General features: G+C 41.1%; 1 protein-coding gene across 1 annotated transcript in view; it reads left to right on the top strand.

Moving 5' to 3' along the window:
- wdr11 (WD repeat domain 11) overlaps positions 1-21034 on the top strand; it is a 114263-nt gene that overhangs the window by 22477 nt on the left and 70752 nt on the right. Inside the window, exons 3-6 of the mRNA XM_062058622.1 lie at positions 899-1052; positions 1290-1463; positions 2711-2912; positions 10704-10869. Coding sequence (XP_061914606.1) covers positions 899-1052; positions 1290-1463; positions 2711-2912; positions 10704-10869 — 696 coding nt within the window. The remainder of the gene's footprint in view (positions 1-898; positions 1053-1289; positions 1464-2710; positions 2913-10703; positions 10870-21034) is intronic.

Raw genomic sequence — 21034 nt, 5'->3', positions numbered from 1 at the left:
TCAATGCACACTCAGATGTTTCCAGAAAACACTGTAGTACAAAGTTGTTTGTATAGCTGTGTGGATAAAGATGTAGTAGTAGCATACCACCAGTGATTCATTTTGTCTCAAGAATCCTGACGGGTTACACTTTATCTGTTCAATAAATTGTGTGTTATTTTAAAAGAAAAGGTCACAGACAAAGTTATCTAAAAGTAGTTTGGAGTTACACCACAAATAAATCCTTAGCTGGTATGATGGTAAGCGCAGTGAACTGTCCAGCTAAATGCTCAGTGTGGATTTTTCAATAAAATTATGGAAAGCAGTAATGTAGTCTGTAAGAATTTAACTTTGCATGAGTACTTTGCAGCTGTTAGACCTGTGCAGGAAAAAAAATCATAACTGTTTTACTTTAGTACCTTAGAGAAAGACACTTATTCAGTGAAAAACAACTTTCATATCACAACCCCCGCACTCTCAAATAAATTAATATTTATTCATTTTAATTCATATGTCCAGAGGACTACGTGTCCATGCATGCTGTCACATCCTGATAGCCAATTTCCAGGTACTGTTGAAAGGAGGAACAATTAAATGTCCAGCTTCTGACGTTGTCTAAAAAAACCAAATATATTTTTTCTCAACCCTATTTCTTCTCGGCCTTGTCACCTATGTCCAACATAAATGCAGACCTGCTTGTAAAGGGCTGTATTATAGGGTAATATTAATTACTTCGCCACTTAATTTCATGTTGCACCCATGTACACCTACAGCACCTACAGATGTGGACAATAGCAAAGCCTTTGTAGATGCCCGTGATTCACTTTGTGGTCATTATGTGGATCAACAAATTAAGTAGTTACATCCTATAATGGCTTGCATCAGAGGCGGTTGACTTTATTGTTATTTTTTCCTCCAGGTGAAGTGGTCGAGAGAAAATTACTACCATAACCTGAGCTCGCCCTACTGTTTGCGGCTGGCCTCAGGAGATGCCTCAGGGAAAATCATAGTGTGGGATGTTGTTAGTGGCACTGCCCATTGTGAGATACAAGAGCACTCCAAACCCATCCAGGGTAAGATATCATCGCTGTTTTTATAGCAGGCTGAATTGATTCTGTATCCTGAGGTAGGACATTATGGGGCAAGGCCTGCCAAAATAACAGTCTATTCTGACTAGTACATCTTACATTGTGCTCTATTTGTTTTCATTACAAGGCTTTTGCTGTCATTCTGTCAGTCCTGCTGCAGATATCAAGCATTCATCTTCTTCATTCCTTCTTATCTTGCTGGCTTCCCCTCCTTTCTTTCAGATTTGGAGTGGTTGTGGAATCAGGATGTGTCTCGTGATCTGTTGTTAGCCATACATCCACCCAACTACATTGTTCTGTGGAATGGAGACACAGGAACCAAGCTGTGGAAGAAGAGTTATGCTGAGAACATCCTGTCCTTTTCTTTTGACCCATTTGACCCCTTCAACATGGCATGTATGTGCCTTATTTGGTTTTGTTTATTATTTAAGTTGTATTGTCTAATATGTAGTTCATTTTTCTTGAAATAACCAAATGTTTTTCCACAAACGACTAATGCATAGGGTTGGGTATCGTTTGAATTCGAACGATTCCGATTCTTTGTTTCGATTCCGATTCCTGACAATTCTCGATTCCGATTCTTTTAAGGGGCAGGGTCAAAAAAAAGTTTAGGATATTTTAAATGAGCTAGTTAACCTACAGTCTTTCTTAATGAAATAGTCTGACATTCTCCATCAATTTTAATTCTATTAACTTTTTATGAACTTTACTATAAATTCCTCACAGGGCTGTTTTCAACTAGAAAATAAATATCAAATCTATGAACTTGAATATAAATATTATAAATTATGAATACATTTTCCCAGGGGTACACTTTCCTCAAGAGAGCTTTATTTTTGAAAACCTCATGAAAACACATTTACACATATGTGTATGATGCTGCAGGAAACCTCATGAAAACACCTTTACACATAAGTGTATGATGCTGCAGGAAAGAGCACATCGCGGAGCCTGGCTAGCAGGTTGTAAATTGTCTATGAAAAAATATGCGGGGTAATTTGTTAGCTGCCTCAACGTTGGCGCAAAACACATTATTTATTGCATATATATTGTTTTACTTACCGGATTCGGACTGCAGTGCAGTCACCGAGGTGCCAGGCTGGGCGTCGGAACCAGAGGAAGAGGCAGAGGAGGACGGTCGGCGCAGCGCGTCGAAGACGGGACACGCATTTATTTGTACTCCATCAACTCGGAGGTGCTTCATCATGTTCGACGTGCACCCTCCTAAGCACGAAACAGTCCTGTCGCATGTGTTACATTTAGCCGATATTTCATTTTTTTTAGTAAAGTAAAGCCACACTTTCGACCGCCGACGCCCGCTATCCATGCTTGACTGACTCGCTCAGCTACATAGGCTCGGCTATGCTAACACTTCCGGCGGTGGGCATTTCTTCGTTGGTGTTCAGCGGCTTCTTCTTCCGGTCGGCGGACTTATTCTTTTTTTCCGGTCGGCGGACTGGGTATCGAAACTAGGAATCGAAATTTAAACTTTTGAACGATTCCGGGAGAATCGGAAAGTTAGTCCCGGTTCCAATCGATACTCGATACTCGATACCCAACCCTACTAATGCATAGTATCTATCCTCAATTTGTCCAATGAATACATTCTGTTTCATGAATTTTAATTTCAATTTTGTCAACAGTGCTGACGAGTGAAGGAATAGTCTTTATTACAGACTTTTCTCACGCAAAACCACCAGGAAGTACGGGGAAAAAAGTTTACATTGCCAGCCCCCATGCAAGCCCCGCCCACACCAAACCTGCACCCACTGCTGCACCAGCTCCTACCGGTGCCAAGAAGGCTCTCAACAAGGTCAAAGTGCTAATCACCAATGAAAAACCCACGTAAGAGCCACCAGTTTGGATATGGAAATATTAAAATGCTGTAATACAGTTGTAACTTTGTTTTCATATGCTCCGGTTTTAATATGATTTGATTTTAGGCAAACGTTTTCACATAAATATTGCTCAGTTTTTATACGCTGTTTAGGTTTTAGTACGATTAAAGACATGCTTAGTCTCGTTTTTTTAAATTATTGAGTACAACTGCAAAATAACCCACCGTAGCACCAAATAAAGATGTACCGGTCGCTTATAGTAATAATCCAATCAAATTTAATGAGTGCTTTAGAGTCAGTGAATGCACCACACTGCTACAGTAAGCCTCGCCAAATATTCAAGAGTAATATTACACTTACCGCCTGTCTTTTGTAGTTTTGTACAGAGTCTGCTCTTGCACTTTCACCTTGATGGTAGAAATGGAATTTGCACGCGCTAAGAGGGCTACATACGCTGATTGCGGTCCACCACTTTAAATGTACCTGGCACTCTACGATTGCCTCAAAGATTAGTTAAATTTTTTATGTATATTCCCTGCTGATTTAAAGGGAATAGGGCAACCAGGCATTTTGCCAGAACAAGTAAGCATGTATTGTTGCTGAGTCACAACAACGTGACTTATTGTGCCGTAATGCTTTCTCCCGCATGCGTGTGATTGACAAAGTTGTGTGAGCACACACAGTGGATATAAAAACCGTGCCATCACTTTGATATATAGTGTGAGAAACAGCATAGAATTCAAGAAATACCGTAAGTCCAAGCATAGAGGTGGTGTTTGTAAGCTCACCTTCCTTGCTACTTATTGCCATCAAGAGTCTTTACCAAAGCTAATGATGTTAAATAGTCATTTGTCCACTTCATTCGTCATATATATGCAATTTGCATCTTCATAAAATTGTTTTGTTTATAAGTACAGGGTTTCCCCTATGTGTCTGATCGTGGTGCGGCACCACAGCTAAATTGAAGCCGCCACAACTAAAAAAGGAGGTTTTTTTTTACTCTGAAACATATTATTAACAAATGCCTAATAAGACACAGTTTCTCTTGCTACAGAATGGAAAAGAGGGTCCAAACTTAATAATTCAATAAGTAAACCGAGTAGTTTTAACATAATGTACTGTATATACAGTTGTGCTCATAAGTTTACATATCCTGGGAGAATTTATGATTTCTTGGCCATTTTTCAGAGAATATGAATGATAACACAAAAACCTTTCTTCCACTCATGCTTAATGTTTGTGTGAAGCAATTTATTGGCAAACAACTGTGTTTACTCTTTTTAAATCAAAATGACTCTGATCAAAAGTTTACATACCCCAGTGACTTTGATCTGATAACATGCACAAAAGTTGACACAAACAGGTTTGAATGGTTATTCAAGGTTCCAATCCTCACCTGTGACCTGTTTGTAATTAATTTGTGTGTATAAAAGGTCAGTGAGTTTCTGGGCTTCTGACAGACCATTGCATCTTTTATCCAGTGCTGCACAGATGTTTCTGGATTCTGAGTCATAGGGAAGGCAAACTAATTGTCAAAGGATCTACGAGAAAAGGTAATTGAACTGCATAAAACAGGAAAGGGGTATAAAAAGATATCCAAGGAATTGGGAATGCCAATCAGCGGTGTCCAAATGCTGATTAAAAAGTGGAAAATGAGAGATTCAGGTAGACCAGCAAAGATTTCAGCCACAACTGCCAGGAAAATTGTTTGAGATGCAAAGAAAAATCCACAAATAACTGAAAAATTGTGGTGTGGCTGTTTCAAGATGCACAATAAGGAGGCACTTGAACAAAAATGGGATGCATGGTCGAGTCGCCAGAAGAAAGCCATCACTCCAAATTACTTTGTTCCGGAAGTTTTGAGGCTTGTCTCTGTGCTGTTTGGTGTAATGTAAGCGGGATACTTTGTGACATTTGCGCAGAAATGGCTTTCTTCTGGCGACTCGACCATGCAGCCCATTTTTCTTCAAGTGCCTCCTTGTGGTGCATCTTGAAACAGCCACACCACAATTGTTCAGATAGTCCTGTATTTCAGCTGAAGTTATATGTGGATTTATCTTTGCATCTCAAACAATTTTCCAGGCAGTTGTGGCTGAAATCTTTGCTGGTCTACCTGAATTCCTAATTTTCTACTTCTTAATCAGCGTTTGAACACTGCTGATTGGCATTCTCAATTCCTTGGATATCTTTTTATACCCCTTTCCTGTTTTATGCAGTTCAATTACCTTTTCTCGCAGATCCTTTGACAATTATTTTGCCTTCCCCATGACTCAGAATCCAGACACATCTGTGCAGTACTGGATGAAAGATACAATGGTCTGTCAGAAGCTCAGAAACTCACTGACCTTTTATACACACACATTAATTACAAACAAACATGTCACAGGTGAGGATTGGAACCTTGATTAGCCATTCAAACCTGTTTGTGTCAACTTTTGTGCATGTTATCAGATCAAAGTCACTGGGGTATGTAAACTTTTGATCAGGGTCATTTGGGTACTTTCTTGTGTCATTTTGATTTAAAAAGAGTAAACAGTTGTTTGCCAATAAATAGCTTCACACAACCATTAAACATGAGTGGAAGAAAGGTTTTTGTGTTATCATTCATGTTCTCTGAAGAATGGCCAAGAAATCATAAATTCTCCCAGGGTATGTAAACTTATGAGCACGACTGTAATGACCATAACAGTACAATATGACAAAGGGTACCAAAAGCGTCTCACAAGAAAGAATTTCCCTCAAATCCCTTTAAATGTATTATGAAAACGAATGACAATTTTTTTACCCCTTTTATACTGGCTTATTTATAAGAGTACAACCCTGCTTTCTCTGTCTACACACCCAGAAAAAACAACACATACATTCACCAATAATCTTACTTGCCTGTATGTTTTTACTTCTCTTATGTCCATTTCATGTCTGTGTTCTTTCATGTGTACTGCAATTACAATTTAAAAATGTGAAAAATGCTACTGCGCCTTCTTTTGGTAATGTTGATAGTGCTAGATTTAAAATAAGAGTCTGTCACCTTCAGTGCTGTCATCATACACATTTTTGTCATGTTAGTGCATACATTAGTTATCCCTATGACTACAGCAGGCATAGGTTTTAATATTATACTTACCACTAAGGGTGTGGGAAAAAATCGATTTGAATTCAAATCGCCATTCTCACGTTGTACGATTCAGTATCGACTCTCATTTTTCAAAAATGTATTTTATTTTTTATTTATTTATTTTATTTTTAAATTATTCAATCCAACAAAACAATACACAGCAAAACCATAACAATGCAATCCAATTCCAAAACCAAACCCGACCCAGCAACACTCAGAACAGCAATAAACAGAGCAATTGAGAGGAGACACAAACACGACACAGAACAATCCAAATGTAGTCAAACAAAAATGAATATTATCAACAACAGTATCAATATTAGTAACCATTTCAACATAGCAGTGATTAAAAATCCCTCATTGACATTATCATTAGACATTTATAAAAAATAAAAAAATGAACAATAGTGTCACAGTGGCTTACACTTGCATCACATCTCATAAGCTTGACAACACACTGTGTCCAATATTTTCACAAAGATAAAATAAGTAATTTTTTTGGTTCATTTAATAGTTCAAACAAATTTACATTATTGCAATCAGTTGATAAAACTTTGTCCTTTACAATTATAAAAGCTTTTTACAAAAATCTACTACTCTGCTTGCATGTCAGCAGACTGGGGTAGATCCTGCTGAAATCCCATGTATTGAATGAATGAGAAACGTTTTGAATCGGAAAAATATCGTTTTTGAATCGAGAATCGCAATGAATCGAAAAAATTGATTTATAATCAAATCGTGACCCCAAAAATCGATATTGAATCGAATCGTGGGACACCCAAAGGTTCGCAGCCCTACTTACCACCACTGACAGCATATTTGATGTAAAGCTTGTATTGGATCGGTTTCGATTGGGCAGGCAGGGGCGTAGCACCAAAGTCTAGGCCACCATACATAAACTAATCCAATCATCCCGCCTCACACTTGTTATATTTTGTATAATTGTCACACATGTAAGCACAAGGCACTGTCTTACTACTGCTATTAAAAACAGAACAAATCAGAACCAACGTGTGATGTTGAAATTGGACATCCAATGTTTTGCCTCTGGCCCTTCTTCTCTGAAGATCTGTTGCTTTTCTTTTTGCATCTAAGACTTAGCAGTCTTTAACGGTCTCTATCCAAAGCCTTCTTTCGTGGCTCAGACATTTCAGGCGCAATTGCTTCCACAATTAGCATCATTGAGTTGCTAATCGTGTGGAGCTAAGCAACTCTGAAATATTCATCTTTTGAGTCATTTTTCTCTTCAATGCCTTCACTGTATAATAACAATCTCATTGGTGTTTGTCTCTGCTGTATTGTGATCTTGCATTAAGATCAAGAGGGAGGAAGCAAACTTGATAAGTTACAGCTCAAATACATACCCAACTAATTTAAAACATACATAGTTCATCATTTTCAAACTCCTAGACGGGAATTTGGCTCCAAATGTACTTGCTTGACTAATCAGCTATTCAATATTGCATCCAATTTTCAAAGTTTCCCACACCCCTTAAAGGCCTACTGAAATGAAATGTTTTTATTTAAACGGGGATAGCAGATCCATTCTATGTGTCATACTTGATCATTTCGCGATATTGCCATATTTTTGCTGAAAGGATTTAGTAGAGAACGACGACGATAAAGGTCGCAACTTTTGGTCGCTGATAAAAAAAAAAGCCTTGCCTATACCGGAAGTAGCGTGACGTCACCGGAGGAAGGACTCCTCACATTTCCCCATTGTTTACAATGCAGCGAGAGAGATTCGGACCGAGAAAGCGACGATTACCCCATTAATTTGAGCGAGGATGAAAGATTTGTGGATGAGGAAAGTGAGAGTGAAGGACTACAGTGCAGTGCAGGACATATCTTTTTTCGCTCTGACCGTAACTTAGGTACAAGGGTTCATTGGATTCCACACTTTCTCCTTTTTCTATTGTGGATCACGGATTTGTATTTGAAACCACCCCGGATACTATATCCTCTTGAAAATGAGAGTCGAGAACGCGAAATGGACATTCACAGTGACTTTTATCTCCACGACAATACATCGGCGAAGCTCTTTAGCTACTGAGCTAACGTGATAGCATCGGGCTCAAATGCAGATAGAAACAAAATAAATAAATCCCTGACTGGAAGGATAGACAGAAGATCAACAATACTATTAAACCATGGACATGTAACTACACGGTTAATAATTCCCAGCTTGGCGAAGCTTAACAATGCTGTTGCTAACTACGCCATTGAAGCTAACTTAGCAACGGGACCTCACAGAGCTATGATAAAAACATTAGCGCTCCACCTACGCCAGCCAGCCCTCATCTGCTCATCAACACCCGTGCTCACCTGCGTTCCAGCGATCGACGGAAGGACGAAGGACTTCACCCGATCCCGTGCGGTCGGCGGCTAGCGGGTCTGCTATCCAAGTCAAAGTCCTCCTGGTTGTGTTGCTACAGCCAGCTGCTAATACACCGATCCCACCTACAGCTTTCTTCTTTGCAGTCTTCATTGTTCATTAAACAAATTGCAAAAGATTCACCAACACAGATGTCCAGAATACTGTGGAATTTTGAGATGAAAACAGAGCTTTTTTGTATTGGATTCAATGGGGTACCAATACTTCCGTTTCAACGATTGACGTCACGCGCATACGTCATCATATATAGACGTTTTCAACTGGAAGTTTAGCGGGAAATTTATAATTGCACTTTATAAGTTAACCCGGCCGTATTGGCATGTGTTGCAATGTTAAGATTTCATCATTGATATATAAACTATCAGACTGCGTGGTCGGTAGTAGTGGGTTTCAGTAGGCCTTTAACATAGAGCATTTCACTCTGTTTGCTGTATGAGAAAAAATTAACATCAACTATAGGAATCTATGTCTTGGGCACAGTATTTATAATTTTCACATGCAGTATGCACCGCTGTCTAAGTCATACTTGCCAACCCTCCCGGATTTTCCGGGAGACTCCCGGAATTCAGCGCCTCTCCCGAAAACCTCCCGGAAGAAATTTTCTCCCGAAAATCTCCCGGAATTCAGCCGGAGCTGGAGGCCACGCCCCCTCCAGCTCCATGCGGACCTGAGTGGGGACAGCGGCGACAGTCTGTTTTCACGTCCGCTTTCCCACGATACGAACAGCGTGCCTGCCCAATCACGTTATAACTGTAGAATGATCGAGGACGAGTTCTTGGTTTCTTATGTGGGTTTATTGTTAGGCAGTTTCATTAACATCCTCCCAGCGCGGTAACAACACACAACAACAGCAGTCACGTTTTCGTCTACCGTAAAGCAGTTCGTCTGCCGTAAACAGCAATGTTGTGACACTCTTAAACAGGACAATACTGCCATCTACTGGATAGCCTCCGGAACACTGAAATTCAAGTATTTATTTTATTTATATGTATAATAAAATAATATATATATATATATATATATATATATATATATATATATATATATATATATATATATATATATATATATATATATATATATATATATATAGCTAGAATTCACTGAAAGTCAAGTATTTCATACATATATATATATATGAAATACTCGAGTTGGTGAATTCTAACTGTAAATATACTCCTCCCCTCTTAACCACGCCCCCATACACGCCCCCGCCCCCAACCACACCCCCGACCCACGCCCCACCCCACCCCCCACCTCCCAGAATCGGCGGTCTCAAGGTTGGCAAGTATGGTCTAAGTTGACAGAATATGTTAACATGAAATTCATTTCAAAGGTTTTTAAAGTTTGGGTATGATAATTTTTAAAAGTACAAAAACAACAATGCAAGGTAATAAATAGCCTTATGTTTAAGAACTGAAGGCATACTTGCCAACCCTCCCGATTTTTCCGGGAGACTCCCGTATTTCAGTGCCCCTCCCGAAAATCTCCCAGGGCAACCATTCTCCCGAATTTCTCCCGATTTTCCCCCGGACAACAATATTAAGGGCGTGCCGTGATGGCACTGCCTTTAGCGTCCTCTACAACCTGTCGTCATGTCCGCTTTTTCACAACCTGTCGTCATGTCCGCTTTTTCACAATACAAACAGCGTGCCGGCCCAATCACATGTTGTATGCGGCTTCAGCAGTGACTGAGTAAGTGACTGCAAGACATACTTGATCAACAGCCATACAGGTCACACTGAGGGTGCCCGTATAAACAACTTTAACACTGTTACAAATATGCGCCACACTGTGAACCCACACCAAACAAGAATGACAAACACATTTCGGGAGAACATCGACACCATAACACAACATAAACACAACAGAACAAATACCCAGAATCCCTTGCAGCCCTAACTCTTCCGGGCTACAATATACACCCCCGCTACCACCAAACCCCGCCCCCCGCCAACCTCAACCCCGCCACCCCACACCTCAACCGCCCCACCCCCAATCTCCCGAATTCGGAGGTCTCAAGGTTGGCAAGTATGACTTAAGGTGTAATGTGATCTGTAAACAATAATTAATTAATTAAAAGAGCTGTGAAAGTGTAAATTAAAAATGTGTTTACGAGTTAACTTTTAAAAGGGTCATCTGTCCAGGGGGTACCCTGCCCTCTCCCCAAGTGCTGCTGGAATTAGCTATATTATCCTTAAAAAGATAATGTACACACAAACATTTTGATATGTTGTATCGCCTCCTTTTTTTTCATTAATGTTGTACTTCGGGTTTGTGTCCTGTAGTGCAGAGGCAGTGACGTTAAACGACTGTCTGCAGCTGTCTTACCTGCCTTCCAAAAGGAACCACATGTTGCTCCTTTATCCCAGAGAGATCCTCATCCTAGACCTAGAGCTCAGCCAAACAGTGGGAGTAGTGGCCATTGAACGTTCTGGAGTGCCCTTCATCCAGGTGAGGCTTTCCTATATCCATCATGTCGTAAAAACATTCTGTGACGTTTTTGTGCAATTACATTTTCTGTGAAACCCGTTATATAAATCAGGCTTGTTTTTTGTGTGAGATTAATATATTTAAATTGCCAATTACTTTGATTTTTTAAGGTCTGAATACTATTAACTCTCTGGATTTTTTAAATTTACAAAACTGATATGAAATACCCTTTGGTATTTAGAATGAGTTTTTTTCTGATAGTTTGGTTAGTTAAGGTAAGATAAATGAATCTGTGATGGTGGTGTTAAGCTGTAACATACCTCATACATCACTGTCTTTCATTCCCCCTATAAGACCCCCCTTCTTTGGTTTTATTCCATTATTCTCCAGGCTTTACTAAAGTCTGTATTTTTATATGGACAAATCTTCCAAGAGAGCAATTCCCCCTGGCACAAATGATAAAGTTGTCTACTTTTCTTACTCTCTCTCAGTGCTCACCTCATCACTGTGAAATGAGGGCCCAACAGAGCAGGGCTGCGTAGTTCACAGCAAAATTATCCTACCACCGCACTTAATATATGATGTCTTGTTCATTCCCAGTTTGATTCAGTACCACCAGTAACCTTTGGTTGCCAATTCTCCTTCAACTAGAGACTGCTTTTCTAATTGGAAATAGATTAAATCCGGTGGAAAGGTATATTTATCAAGGCTCTAGAGCAAGTAATGGAATATAAACTGTCTCTGAACTAAGCTTAGACTACTTACCAAGGTATATGAAGCAATTAGTCTGGTTTATTCAATAGACCTCAAGACATGTTTTACTCGGTCATTTTGCTTCTAACTTGTTTGTTCCATTTTTAAGTTCAGTTCTATGAATGTATGAAACATTTATTATTCCTTGAGTATGAAAATTACTTGATGTTATGGAATTTTCACGTTTTTAGAAGGTTTGTTGAGAAACCCTAAAAGGTTATTGTCCACACCGGAAAAAACAAACACGTCTGACCGCACAATCGTAAAAGTGCACAGTGCACACTTCTTTGTTATGTACCAATTGCGTGGCTTATCACACCAAGTCATGTCTTAGGTACTTCTTCTGATTTTTGCAATATAGAAACACAAACATCAGTGTTTCCCAGACAATCATGGGTGGTGGGGCGCCACAAATAGATTCCAACCACTACAAATAGATTCCAACCACCACAAATAGATTTGGGGCTACCTGTTCACCCTTCCTCATAAATACATAACGCGCTTGTTTTGCCAGAGAATAAGATGATGGCCCAGGAGGGTTCAATGTTGTCAATTTATCAGTTTTGTTGCTATATTCAGCGGGTAATCAGACCCTTCTAGATATTGTCCCTGACTAAAGTCTTGTCGCGTATTTAAGTTGAAGGAACAGTAAATACTAACTTGTGACTGTTTGCAACTAGTTTAAAGTTAAATATTTCTAACCACAACATATAACAAGAACACCACAGACTAGCTTATGTTACCATTAATGGTTTAACGGAACATGTATATATTTATAAAAATGTCTATTTTTTACAAATACTAATACTATTGAATGAAAATTTGCTCATTGGCCTGAGCAACTAACAATTTGTCATGTTGTGGAAACCGTAGCTAAACTTAGCCAAATCACTATCTTAAGCTGACAACACTCAAAGCTAATGCATGTGGGTTATGTGGTGCGTAGTTACGTGCTCAAAGCCGGAAAAGGGTGGGATATAATGGTTGGTTACACTACATTAGAAAGTTAGCACCGTCTAGGCTGCAAAAGGTTGCAATCAGCCCCTCTAAATTTTAGTCGATCATTTCCATCCATCCATCCATTTTCTACCGCCTGTCCCTTACGGGGTCGCAAGGGGTGCTGGAGCCTATCCCAGCTGCATACAGGCGGAAGGCTGGGTACACCCTGGACAAGTTGCCACCTCATCGCAGGGCTAGTCGATCATTTGGAATTAGAAATTACTTGCACTGTATAAAAAGCAAAAGCCTCTAAATTGTACTTACAATACCAAAATAAAGGCTTGTATCTTGTATTGATTGATTTGTATTATATATACCGTATTTTTCGGATTATAAGTCGCCCCGGAGTATACGTCGCACTGGCCGAAAATGCATAATAAAGAAGGAAAAAAACATATATACGTCGCACTCGAGTATAAGTCGCATTTTTGGGGGAAATTTATTTGATAAAATCCAACACCAAGAATAGACATTTGAAAGGAAATTTAAAATAAATAACAGGCTGAATAAGTGTACGTTATATGACGCATACATAACCAACTGAGAACGTGCCTCGTATGTTAACGTTACATATTATGGTAAGAGTCATTCAAATAACTATAACATAGAACATTCTATACGTTTACCAAACAATCTGTCACTCCTGATCGCTAAATCCGATTAAATCTTCTTCCTCGTTGTCGCTCCTGGTATGGTGCCATTTTTGTTCAGTTTTTATAAGGTACTGCCAATGTAGAAATGATCAATTTTAATAGCTACGGCAGTAGCATATAGCATATAGCAGTTAGCATCCCATGACCCACAATGCACTTCTGCCATGACCCTCCCCCGCCGAATTCTTATTGGTTGACGTGTGTGTGACGATTGCTGACATTTTGCTTCGTCTCTTCCGTGAATTAGATAAATAATATTATTTGATATTTTACGGTAATGTGTTAATAATTTCACACATAAGTCGCTCCGGAGTATATGTCGCACCCACGGCCAAACTATGAAAAAAAATGTGATTTATAATCCGAAAAATACGGTACTGTAATTGGGCGGTATAGCTCGGTAGGTAGAGCAACTTGAGGGTTCCAGTTTCGATCCCTGCTTCCGCCATACTAGTCACTGCCGTTGTGTCCTTGGGCAAGACACTTTACCCACCTGCTCCCAGTGCCACCCACACTGGTTTAAATGTAATTTAGATATTGGGTTTCACTATGTAAAAGCGCTTTGAGTCACTAGAGAAAAGCGCTATATAAATATAATTCACTTCACTTCACAAATTAGGACAGAAAGAATAGATTGTATTGGACAGGAGTTTTAAAAATAATGTGCAGTTAAAGGGGAACTGCACTTTTTTGAGGGAATTTTGCCTCTTTTTGTTCACAATGATTATTAGAGACAAGAGAACAAAAGGGTTTGTTTTGCATTCTAACTTGTAGAAATCTTCTCGTTCTTGGTGACTAGCAATGCAGCTAATGGGAGCAATCAATTCTACCTCTAAACTACCTCTAAATACTTCATTTACGTTCCGTAACCTGTATAATAACCAAGCTGTAGCGACATTTTTATTGTAAGCGCAAACACTGAGGAACTATTTTTCTAGCATAGTAACACATCAGCATGCTTCGGTATCTACGTTAGCACGAAACACCTTTGAGTTTGTAATGCACAACACAATGCAATAAGACACCAAATTTACTGACTAAAAATGTGAACAATTATATTACAGTATCTGTAAAATATTAGTCCACATTTTTGTCTGTCAGCAAGCCAGACAGCATATGTAGCTGTAATAACGCGCATGACATGCTGCATGATCGATATTAAAGTGACTCACTCGATGGACAGTTGTCTGTTTGGTCCAGCTGGCCAGGGATGTTTTTTCCGGTTTATTTAGGTAAGCACTCCCATGTCGAAATAGCTTGACTTCAAGTTTCACATTTACAGCTTTGAGTCACGCCGACCTCTCTCTATCGGCTTCAGTCTGCTCCAACGTCTCACCCTTCCTTCATGCCGGCTTCTAGAAGCAGTAGTTAATCCTCTGTATTTTCAGCTTCAAAAAGATAATTTTGTGAATCCTCCTTTGTCCAAAAATAGTCATCTTTTTTGTCTCTTACCAAGTCTGCCATGATTTCAACACACTTGTGTTTGTTTCTGGAAGTCGGAACACACCTTTGTTGCCATAATTCAGAAGTGCGCTGCTATGGTAACAGAAATCAATGTGCGGAAGACAAAATACGGTAAATATTGCACATATTACATATTGTTATGAAAGTGTCTGTTATTATATTATATATCGACTTGCAGTATGTTTATAAAACATTGATTGAAGGTTTTTGCAGTGGTTTTCAAGGTTTTTGAAGGCTACAATGGTGACTCCCATTAGCCCCATCTTCCAAGTGTTTTTTTTTGTCATTTTTAAAATCCTTAAAAAAAAAATCATATGCGTTTTTGTCTGTCATAATGATTGTGAACGATAGGCAAAATTCCAAAAAAGTGCTTTATTTAAACTATGCTTTATTTTGAAAACACTTACCGTATTTTCCGCACTATAAGGCGCACCGGATTATAAGGCGCACCTTCGATGAATGGCATATTTTAAAACTTTGTTCATATATAAGGCGCACTGCATTATAAGGTGCACCGCATTATAAGGCACATAGAATAGATGCTACAGTAGAGGCTGGGGTTACGTTATACATCCATTAGATAGAGCTGCGTTAAAGGGAATGTCAACAAAACAGCCAGATAGGTCAGTCAAACTTTATTAATAGATTACACACCAGCGTTCTGACAACTCTGTTCACTCCCAAAATGAATAAACAGCTGTTTTATTATTTTCCCCGTGGTAAAGTCAGTGACGTGGTGTTTTGTTTATCTTTTAACAACAGCAAGGTATAACATGTAGTGCAACATTTATATCACATAGTGGAGGGGAACTTTTCCCTGATTCAATAAACACGTAAAAAACAGTGATACTGTTACGGTAAATCAAACGTTAGTGCAATCCCAATATAGTAACACTCGAAATAGTGCAGAGCAATAACAATGTATCAATAACTCAACGTTGCTCAAACTTTAATGTCACACAACACCACACACAAAATAAACATGTAAAGCTCACTTTATGAAGTTATTCCTCATTCACGAATCCCTCGAAATATTTTTCTTCAGTGTCCGAATTAAACAGTTGGGCGAATACGGCATCCAACATGCCCGGCTCCGTCTCGTCGAAGTCTTCATTAATCGAGTTAGTGTCGCTACTGTTGTCTAGCAGTTCAGTGACAATGTTAAATTCTCTCGCTGCTGCTCTTTTCCCGTGTTCTACTGCGTGACTGATCATCTTAAGTTTAAACTCTGCGTCGTAAGCGTGTCTCTTAAGAGGAGCCATTTTGGGGTCTTTACATAAACAAACAAATGGAAATGAAACGGCACGCCTCGGGCAGTCATATATCCCAGCATGCACCGTGCGCTTCTTCTTCTTCTACGGTGGCGGCTGCTTACCGTAGAAGAAGAAGTTCTTCTACGGGGGAAAATGAAGACGATGAATTTGAAGTCGGCGGCTACTTACCGTAGTTGCAATTGATTGATTGATTGAAACTTTTACCTGTTGGAGGCTCAATATTGGTCCATATATAAGGCGCACCGGATTATAGGGCGCACTGTCAGCTTTTGACAAAATTGGAGGTTTTTAGGTGCGCCTTATAGTGCGGAAAATACGGTACATGCTACAACATCAGAACATAAAGTCATTGTGATTTTGTACAGACGTGTCTGTCTCAAATAACTTATTGAGGAAATTATCTGGAATGGCAAAGGAAGCAGTCTTACAGGACTCCCAGAGTTCCTTCTAGATTTCCTCCTTCTTACCCCAGACATGCTCAATAATGTTCATATTTGGTGACTGCGCTGGCCAATCCTGGAGCACTTTGACCTTCTTTGCTTTCATGAACTTTGATGTGAAATGTAGTATGAGAAGAAGCGCCATCCCGCTGAAAAAGTTTCCCTCTCCTGTGATTTCGAATGTAATGGGCAGCAACAATTTCTTGATACTTGAGGCTGTTGATATTGCTTGCCATCCACTCTTCCCCAACCACATCATGAGATTGGATCGGGCACCGATAGTTGCCTTGTTTAACTGATCTGAGATTGTCTTATTAGTTGACAAGCCCAGCAGATTTTTACCGCATTGGTGTCTTGGTGTTCACACGTCTAAACGATTTACTCAGGCATGTAGGAGGCATGTGAATTCTAAAAGAGTGCCTCTCTTGCCAGAACACAGGCTAGAATGTAAAAGCAGCTTGAAACGAACACATCATCTCAGTGCAGCTAATGTCCATCCACAGTGCGGATCCGCTTCTACTCCATGGCGAAAAATAAACAACGTTTCTTACAAGTTAAACGTGCTACACTACACACCGTAAGAAGCTACCAGAAGCATCTTACCGCCAAGCTTGAGGTCTTGAATTAAACAAGGGTGATTGGATTGATACAAATATTGATAGTCGTGGGCGGTGTTGCTTAGATGGTAGTGCGGTCGTCCAGAAACATGAAAGTTCCGGGTACAAATCCAGCTTCTGCCATCCTAGTCACTGCCGTTGTGTCCTTAAGCAAGACACTTCACCAACTTTGCTCCCAGTGCCACTCACATTTGTGTATGAATGTTTGATGGTGGTCGGAGAGGCTTAGGCGCAAATTGGCATCCACTTTTCCGTCAGTCTCTCCCAGTACAGCTGTGGCTCCAAATGTAGTTTACCACCACTTATGGGAATGTGGACTGAATGAATGATGGCTTCTCAGTTCTGTCAGTAAAGCGCTTTAAGTGTCTGGACATGCAATATGTAAATCTAATCTATTATTGCTAATAGTTATAATACCCAGTATAGTTTCAGTATATGGTAGATATTACAATGATTAGATGAATATTTTGTATAATATAACTGTTTTCATTATCATTTTGGCTGTCAAACGATAGCTATAATTTTCATCATTAAGTGTACCCTAGACAAATAATTTTCAGGGGGGGTGGCTTCATATTGCTGCATGACAATGGTTTAACCATTTCTATTAAACAATAACATTTAATATTGAGCCTGCTAATCATTCTGTAATTGAGGACTCGACCAGAACATGTTATAAAAAAATGTACACAATATTTCAGCCAACCAGAATAATCTCCACCCCCTTCCCACCCGACCCCATATTCCTAAACTGATGTACTAGCATTTCTTTAGGTGCAAATATCTCAGAATAACATTACAAAACATTTCTGACAAAGCATGATCGTAATATACGACATTAATGTCAGGGTTTCCCCTAAATTGCCAAAATACCTGTAGCGGTGGGGCGTGGTTAGGGGCGTGGTCGATATGACGTTACATGATTTGCGCTGCATATATTCTTTAAATAGGAAAAAAATGTGAATATACATTTAAAACAAATATGTTATTAAGTTATTGTTATTGTTATTGGACTTTTGTGCCCGTCACAAATTGTCCATAACGAACACCATGTTCAAGCATAAGGGTATCCATATGTGCACTTGGCACCAGGACACCCTAGGCCGCAGTTCCATGATCGACTTTGTAGTTGTGTCATCGGATTTGCGGCCTCATGTTTTGGACACTCGGGTGAAGAGAGGGGCGGAGCTTTCTACCGATCACCACCTGGTGGTGAGTTGGCTGCGATGGTGGGGGAGGATGCCGGACAGACCTGGCAGGCCCAAACGCATTGTGAGGGTTTGGTGGGAACGTCTGGCAGAGTCTCCTGTCAGAGAGAGTTTCAATTCCCACCTCCGGAAGAACTTTGAACATGTCACGAGGGAGGTGCTGGACATTGAGTCCGAGTGGACCATGTTCCGCACCTCTATTGTCGAGGCGGCTGATTGGAGCTGTGGCCGCAAGGTAGTTGGTGCCTGTCGTGGCGGTAATCCTAGAACCCGTTGGTGGACACCGGCGGTGAGGGATGCCGTCAAGCTGAAGAAGGAGTCCTATCGGGTTCTTTTGGCTCATAGGACTCCTGAGGCAGCGGACAGGTACCGACAGGCCAAGCGGTGTGCGGCTTCAGCAGTCGCAGAGGCAAAAACTCGGACATGGGAGGAGTTCGGGGAAGCCATGGAAAACGACCTCGGACATAGGAGGAGTTCGGGGAAGCCATGGAAAACGACTTCCGGACGGCTTCGAAGCGATTCTGGACCACCATCCGCCGCCTCAGGAAGGGGAAGCAGTGCACTATCAACACCGTGTATGGTGAGGATGGTGTTCTGCTGACCTCGACTGCGGATGTTGTGGATCGGTGGAGGGAATACTTCGAAGACCTCCTCAATCCCCCCAACACGTCTTCCTATGAGGAAGCAATGCCTGGGGAGTCTGTGGTGGGCTCTCCTATTTCTGGGGCTGAAGTTGCTGAGGTAGTTAAAAAGCTCCTCGGGGGTAGATGAGATCTGCCCGGAGTTCCTTTAGGCTCTGGATGCTGTGGGGCTGTCTTGGTTGACAAGACTCTGCAGCATCGCGTGGACATCGGGGGCGGTACCTCTGGATTGGCAGACCGGAGTGGTGGTTCCTCTCTTTAAAAAGGGGAACCGGAGGGTGTGTTCTAACTGTCGGGGGATCACACTCCTCAGCCTTCCCGGTAAGGTCTATTCAGGTGTACTGGAGAGGAGGCTACGCCGGATAGTCGAACCTCGGATTCAGGAGGAACAGTGTGGTTTTCGTCCTGGTCGTGGAACTGTGGACCAGCTCTATACTCTCGGCAGGGTCCTTGAGGGTGCATGGGAGTTTGCCCAACCAGTCTACATGTGCTTTGTGGACTTGGAGAAGTCCTGTGGGGAGTGCTCAGAGAGTACGGGGTATCGGACTGTCTGATTGTGGCGGTCCGCTCCCTGTATGATCAGTGTCAGAGCTTGGTCCGCATTGCCGGCAGTAAGTCGGACACGTTTCCAGTGAGGGTTGGACTCCGCCAAGGCTGCCCTTGTTCACCGATTCCGTTCATAACTTTTATGGACAGAATTTCTAGGCTCAGTCAAGGCGTTGAGGGGATCCGGTTTGGTGGCTGCAGGATTAGGTCTCTGCTTTTTGCAGATGATGTGGTCCTGATGGCTTCATCTGGCCAGGATCTTCAGGTCTCACTGGATCGGTTCGCAGCTGAGTGTGAAGCGACTGGGATGAGAATCAGCACCTCCAAGTCCGAGTCCATGGTTCTCGCCCGGAAAAGGGTGGAGTGCCATCTCCGGGTTGATGAGGAGATCTTGCCCCAAGTGGAGGAGTTCAAGTACCTCGGAGTCTTGTTCACGAGTGAGGGAAGAGTGGATCGTGAGATCGACAGGCGGATCGGTGCGGCGTCTTCACTAATGCGGACGCTGTATCGATCCGTTGTGGTGAAGAAGGAGCTGAGCCGTAAGGCAAAGCTCTCAATTTACCGGTCGATCTACGTTCCCATCCTCACCTATGGTCATGAGCTTTGGGTTATGACCGAAAGGACAAGATCACGGGTACAAGCGTCCGAAATGAGTTTCCTCCGCCGGGTGGCGGGGCTCTCCCTTAGAGATAGGGTGAGAAGCTCTGTCATCCGGGGGGAGCTCAAAGTAAAGCTGCTGCTCCTCCACATCGAGAGGAGCCAGATGAGGTAGTTCAGGCATCTGGTCAGGATGCCACCCGAACGCCTCCCCAGGGAGGTGTTTAGGGCACGTCCGACCGGTAGGATGCCACGGGGAAGACCCAGGACACGTTGGGAAGACTATGTCTCCCGGCTGGCCTGGGAACGCCTCGGGATCCCCCGCGAAGAGCTGGACGAAGTGACTGGGGAGAGGGAAGTCTGGGGGTCAAAAAGGAAGTGTTTGCGTTAAAAAAAATAGTGCCGTTATTGAAATGTATAGTTAATGCATTATCGCGTTAATTTTGACAGCCCTAATTATCATAAAATATTGTTTTGTCTCTTTTGTTATCGTTTACAAACTCGAACTATGGCTATAGGAGGATTTTGAGGGCAAAAACCAATGATACAAATGAATGGGAACCCATCCATCCATCCATTTTCTACCGCTTGTCCCTTTTGGGGTCACAGGGGGTGCTGGAGCCTATCTCAGCTGCATTCGGGCGAAAGGCGGGGTACACCCTGGACAAGTCGCCACCTCATCACAGGGCCTGAATGGGAACCAATAATTGTTTTTGCTTTTGTTTAGTTATCGTGCATGATCCACATTATTTTGCGACCAGTGCCATGCATTTAATGCATCATTTTATTTACAATGATACTAGTAAATTCTAAATTTAATAAAATAAACTGAATGAAAAGTTATTATTGTGTTTACTATAGTTATTTGCTAAAAACATTTTCAATTCCATAATATATTATCAAAGTATCCAATTCAAACTGAGGCCAAAAAATCGAATCTTTATCGGAAGCCAAAAATGCTGATTAAGACATCCCCACTATGCAATAAAGTAAA

The sequence above is a fragment of the Entelurus aequoreus genome, linkage group LG09 (genome assembly GCF_033978785.1).
Source record: "Entelurus aequoreus isolate RoL-2023_Sb linkage group LG09, RoL_Eaeq_v1.1, whole genome shotgun sequence".
NCBI lineage: Eukaryota > Metazoa > Chordata > Actinopteri > Syngnathiformes > Syngnathidae > Entelurus > Entelurus aequoreus.
This window is presented reverse-complemented; position numbering and strand designations above follow the sequence as displayed.